General features: G+C 40.1%; 1 protein-coding gene across 1 annotated transcript in view; it reads left to right on the forward strand.

Moving 5' to 3' along the window:
* LOC108520607 (cancer/testis antigen 55) overlaps nucleotides 1-4800 on the forward strand; it is a 14910-nt gene extending 10110 nt beyond the window's left edge. The window contains exons 3-6 of the mRNA XM_017860028.1: nucleotides 903-1047; nucleotides 3046-3158; nucleotides 3854-4041; nucleotides 4329-4800. Of these exons, the coding sequence (XP_017715517.1) occupies nucleotides 903-1047; nucleotides 3046-3158; nucleotides 3854-4041; nucleotides 4329-4398 (516 nt within the window). The 3' untranslated portion in view covers nucleotides 4399-4800. The remainder of the gene's footprint in view (nucleotides 1-902; nucleotides 1048-3045; nucleotides 3159-3853; nucleotides 4042-4328) is intronic.
* Nucleotides 4801-5864: the final 1064 nt, after the last annotated feature.

Consider the following 5864-nt stretch of genomic DNA (forward strand, 5'->3'; position numbering starts at 1 on the left):
TACTGGGTATATATACCCAAAGGATTATAAATTATTCTACTACAAAGACACATGCACACGTATGTTTATTGCGGCACTATTCACAATAGCAAAGACTTGGAATCAACCCAAATGTCCATCTGTGACAGACTGGATTAAGAAAATGTGGCACATATACACCATGGAATACTATGCAGCCATAAAAAAGGATGAGTTTGCGTCCTTTGTAGGGACATGGATGCAGCTGTATGCCTCTTTATTGTAGATCAAGTAAAGCCCTAATTTGGCTTGGTTTTTCGAACCTCCCCCAGTTGAGGTTATTGCTCCAACTTTGTCTCGTGCTTCTCTCTCCTAGGCCTGGATCTCGAATGTTAGGATTTTGCTCCCTAGGCTCCTAACTTGTTTTTTCTCTCTGCCTCCCTGCTCCTCTACCCCTGTTTACAAGGTTACACCTCTGTCTTCTTTCACAACCCAGCACAAATCTGACTTCCCCCAAGCAATGCCCCTATTTTCTCCCTGTCTGAAATGTTCTCCCTCGAGATAATTCACAGAAACCATTTGGAACTAGTTTTATATCCTTCATCGCAACCTGCTTATGACTACATACCTTTCCACTTTACCGTCATTTCATTGTGAATTTCTGCAGGCGAAGGACGGTATTTTTTGAATCTTGGAATCTAATGGTACAAGAGCATTAAACTCAGGTAGGCAATTAATGTTTTGGGATACATTTCACAATTCTTGAAGCACACACATGACTTTTACCATCTTCTCAAGTCAATGGTCCATTTGCCAAGTGAACTATATTCACCAGTGTTTAGGATGGCTGTTAAAAATATTTTTGAATACAAGTGTTTTAATCATGTAATTTCCATGTTTAAATTTGTATTATTTTTGAAGTAACTCTTTCCTAAATCTTACAGGTGGATGTTGTGCCTCACCGCCTTTACGGTGCTGGACCCTCAGACTCAGGAACCAGAGTTTTAATTGGATGTGTTACTTCTATAAGTGAAGATACTATTTATATTAGTAACAGCATTTATTTTTCCATAGACATTTTTTCTGAAGGTATGATTTACATTTTGAGATATACAATGTAATTCTTACATTTTTGAGAGGATTTTAGTCCTGGAACAACTTTTACAGTGTACTTGGCTTCAGTCAATGGCTCTTCAATGTTAGAAGTAGACCGTTCCAATTAAAATTAGGTACAATATAGGAGTAAATAGACAGTATTATAAATTGTGTGCTGTCGGCTATTGTGTGTTCATTTGTTCAATGCCCTCAGTAATGCCTGGATATATTTTTCATTCACATAAGAATTTAATTTCTAATCATGGAAACAATCCTACAAGTACATAGAGACACTATTTTTAATACCCTTCAGATACTATACTTGCAGGGATCATTTCTGTAGCTGGTTACTAGAGAAGTTTCAGTGACAGGGTAGACTACCAAATTTTAAAAGAATATACTTCAAATGCTTCAAATTTAGGACTGGAGATAGCACCTTGTGACTGTGTGTGTGTGTGTGTGTTGTTGTTGTTGTTGTTGTTGAATTCTCTTTGTAATCAGCAGATATATTCTAATATTTAGCTTCTACCCAACGATTTTTTTTTTGTCTGTTTTGTTTACGGCTTTGGTCTATTGCAGCTGTCATTAGCTTGGGTAAAAAGGGGGAGAATGTCTGCTTCCCGAGGAGCTTGCTGTTGTTGTTCTTGGGTGCAAAAGCCGGACTTGACCTGATTTTGTTTTAAGATCTGAGCTTGTCTGCTTCGTCCAAGAAGAGACTAGGGTGAGAGTGGAGTCAGGAAGATCAGTCAGGTAATGTTGTAATACTTCGCTGGTGAGGTGATGAGATGTGAAGAAAGTGGGAAGTGGGGACCTAAGGTGAGTGACTCTGGATATATTTTGAAGTTAGAGAAGAACAGGAGGTATGGATTAGATTTTGAGTGGAGGAAAGATGAGTCCAAATTACTCCAAAGTCTTTTGTTTGAGCAGTGGTGAGGGTGGAGTGGCTGTTTTGTGACGTAACAACTGAGGCAACAAAAGTTAGTGAATACTGAGATACAACAGCTCAGCTTTACACACCTTTGATTGGTGTAAGCATATGGAATTGGACCTGAGGTTGGGTTGAGATTGGAGGATTCTTTTAGATCATTGGTATATTGGTAAACCTAAGACATTGTTGTAATTAACCGAGATGGGAGCAGAGAGAGAAGAGGTTTAATACTGTGTTTGTAGTCTTCTACAGGTTAGGTCCTAGGTGAGATAATGTTTTCACTTGTGATGTCGCTAGCTTTCTGGAGTCTTGTGAATTTCTATCTCCTTGCAGTTGGGATTTTATTTGCTCCATTTTTCATGTACTTGTCTTATCCTTTGACTCCTTTTAACTTACTGCATTCTGTTGAACTCCGTGGTCTTAACTATAACGTAGGCACAGCTTAAGAGTTCATCGACCTGAATCAACATCAGGGAAATTCTTGATTCTGAAGTAATTTCTAGTTGGTACTGAACATATACCATCAAACAGTTTTGGTGGTTACATGTGCCGCGCGATGTTTGCTGTGTTAACATATCAATAAATTCTCACAGAGCTGTGCAAATACTATGAAGGCTACTTATCGTGCTTCTATTGTTATAGATGAGAAATGAGCACGACAGTTAAGACCTGGCTAAAGGTTGCCAACTGAGTAGTGGCAGTTGTCAGATTCGAGCACGTAGCCAGGTTCAAATTGTGTCTTGTTACTTTTGATGCCTCTCATAAGGAGTTGTGACAGGAACAACTTGTTTGTTTAGTAATCTCTGTGTTGCTTCCTTGTTACTGTGTTTCATAGTTCCCATTCCTTATTTGACTTTGTTAATTCTAGAGGAAGAATCATATGCCTAAGACTTTAAATACATCTTTTCGGAACTTAGCAGATTTACCGTGCATCTGTTTAAATTGTGCAAAATTGACTTTAGTTCTTGCAGAACTGCCTTTAAAGTAGTTACACTATCAGATAAGTGTGATTAACGTGACCTAGTTAAGATCATGACACTCATATTTCTCCATGGCTGTTTTAGATTTTGTGCCTTATAAGGGTGACTTGTTAGAAGTTGAATATGCCACTGAGCCAGGCATCTCAAACATCAAGGCAACTTCTGTGAAGCCCACCCGTTGTATTCATACGAAAGAGGTAATTTCTTTCCGGTTGCTCCCGTCATCAGTTTCTGATAACCCTTCCTTTGGTGATAATTTACGTGACCAGGATTCTGTTGGGTGTAATGGGAATAATAGAAAATATGAAGAAATACATTCTTTGCCAACAAAGGAGCCACTTTTCTTATTGAAAAGGCAGGATTTTCCAAAGGAAATCATTAGAAAATTATGTAGAACAAGCACATGATTAAGTTCTAAATTGTGCATTTTACTCAATATCCAAGTGTTATTAGAATCATCCAATGACAGGAGGAAGAAAAACAATCTTTGTGCCAGAAAATTTTAGGGAAAGAATGAACGGAATGTGTTGTGGGACTTGAGCTTACCAGTAAATGCTGAGGATGATTTGGGTATTAAAGCCTGAATATGCACAGGCAATTCAAGGCAACAGAGGGTAATGGACGTATTTTGGTAATATTTAGAGCTGAATTTCTCATTTGAGACCCAGGCCTCATTCCCGGAGAGTCTGATTTAATTGTTCTGAGGTGGAGCGTGGACATGGGTATTCTTACAAAGCACCCCTCGTGTTAGCAACGGGCCAACCAGTTTGGAAATCAATGATTTGCATCAAAGTGACCTGGACTCATGCAGGACCCAGAGTGAGGAGGTGCAAAGCTGGTTACAGTGATTATTGGGTTTTTTCATAATCAGTTGCATTATTTATACTCACAGGTCTGCATTACTAGCGTACACGGAAGAAATGGGGTGATAGATTATACTATCTTTTTCACCTTGGAGTCTGTGAAACTTCCTGATGGATACATACCTCAAGTATATGATATCGTCAATGTGGTCATGGTGGAGAGCATTCAGTTCTGCTATATTTGGAGAGCGGTTTCTGTCACCCCAGCTCAAAAATCGTAATGACAAAGCATTTTTATTCTGTTTATCTCTCCTTTTATGAGCAGTAAAGGGGCTGGTTTAACTGAAAAGGTTAGCTTAATAAGCCTAAATAGTATTTTACATATGGTTTTTCTGGTAAATGTAATTGAGATACTGGCTAGTTCAATTGGACCATGAACCCAGCTTAGGGAAGTGCCTTATCAATTAAAAACCACGCGAAAATAGCTCGCTAGTCACTGGAGGAAAGGAGTTCTTAATTAAAATGAACACTGCCATTAAATTTGAATTCCATATTTCCCATTAGCAGCAGCGGATTCCAGGATGATGGAGGCCTGGGGTGGCCCAAAAAGGAACGTCGGAGCCAAAGCATTTAACTGAAAATGCATCAGGGACAGCATGTTAAAGGCATGATTTAAAGTTACAATTTGACTTCAGTTTTGAGGCCCCTTTATGCTGTCTGTACAATCTGTATTGCTCCATAGCCTCTTTCATCTTCTTTCACCCACATAACTCGCGCTGTTTATTGTTTCAATATGTTCCTTCTTCCCCATGCTAGAATGTAAACTCCACAATGGCAGGATGTCTTTTGATCTGTTCTTTTTTTGTTGTTGTTGTTGTTGTCGTTCTTTTTTTTTTCTGTTGTCATTAAAGCATCTCCAAGCACTTAGAAGAGTGCCTAACATAAAATGTGATTAAGCTCTATGACTGAATGATTGGGCCATCTATGATATTTAGCTGTGGTTCATTCGGAATAAAATTGTTGAGCAACGCATTAAGACCTCTGTCGATTTTTAAATAACACCAACAACCATAGAAAGCCGACTCTGCTGTACGTGAACCTCTGTGAGCCACTTTGCTGCAGGGGTGCAGCTCATGTGGTCACGAAGAAACGTACAAACACAGAGCCCGTCGAAGGAAGGATAAGCTACTTACCCACTGGGAAAGGTTATACTAAAATCCCACAAGTAAACCCCATGAAACTTCATGCTTTCGTCTAATAGAACATTTAACTAGGTAGCTGTGACCTAGGGGAACAGATGTATTCAGACCTTTGGGCATAGCTTGAGTGTCGTTGTGAACTTACCCTGAGTCCTGTGATTCATAATTTCAGCACTACCACCGGTCCTTGAATAAACAGAGTTGTGTTTTAACTTTCCACTACAGATCCAGTGAGATGTCTCAGTCGTCCGGGGATTTGTTTCCCACTTGATAGGGACAGTGAAGGTCTTGTAAAATTCCCATTTTCACTCATTGGTTCACTCCACAAAAGTCCTACTGACTCTCTTTGATGTGCCAGGCACTGTTGGGGCTCTAGAGTTATACCCTTAACCAAAAGGACAAAATTCCAGGCCTTAATGGAACTTGTGTTCTTTCAATGCCCCCACCCCCTAACCGTCCTTGGCTTCCTGACCCATGCAGCAGTAGCTCCTATGATTGAAAGGGGCAAGTGGGAGCTGTGGCAACACCAGGTGCCTGTGAATGTCATCATTCAAAAGCAGCCCCACACCCTGTGGAATTACAGAGCAGTCCACGTTAGACTTGAGAGATGCAAGGGCCATGACCTTCACTACCTCCCATTTAATTCTGCAGTTTGGTTGATGTGGAAGAATGATCTCTGGGAGTTATAATGCATTATGATAAGCCCAGTCAGCTGGTGATTCAGTCACAGCCGCTGTTTCACAAACTTCCTCACCGGACTGAGGATCACCTGGGAGGCAGCAGTTCAGCTGGGCAGTGGGGTGGGGATTGGATACATTTCCTCTTCTTTCAAATAGCAAAGCCCAGAACTGCTTTGCTTTCATAAGGCTGACCAAGCAGGGGTGCATTTTGAATATTTTGC

This window comes from Rhinopithecus bieti, unplaced genomic scaffold (assembly GCF_001698545.2).
Source record: "Rhinopithecus bieti isolate Rb0 unplaced genomic scaffold, ASM169854v2 scaffold_54219, whole genome shotgun sequence".
In the NCBI taxonomy this organism is placed as follows: domain Eukaryota; kingdom Metazoa; phylum Chordata; class Mammalia; order Primates; family Cercopithecidae; genus Rhinopithecus; species Rhinopithecus bieti.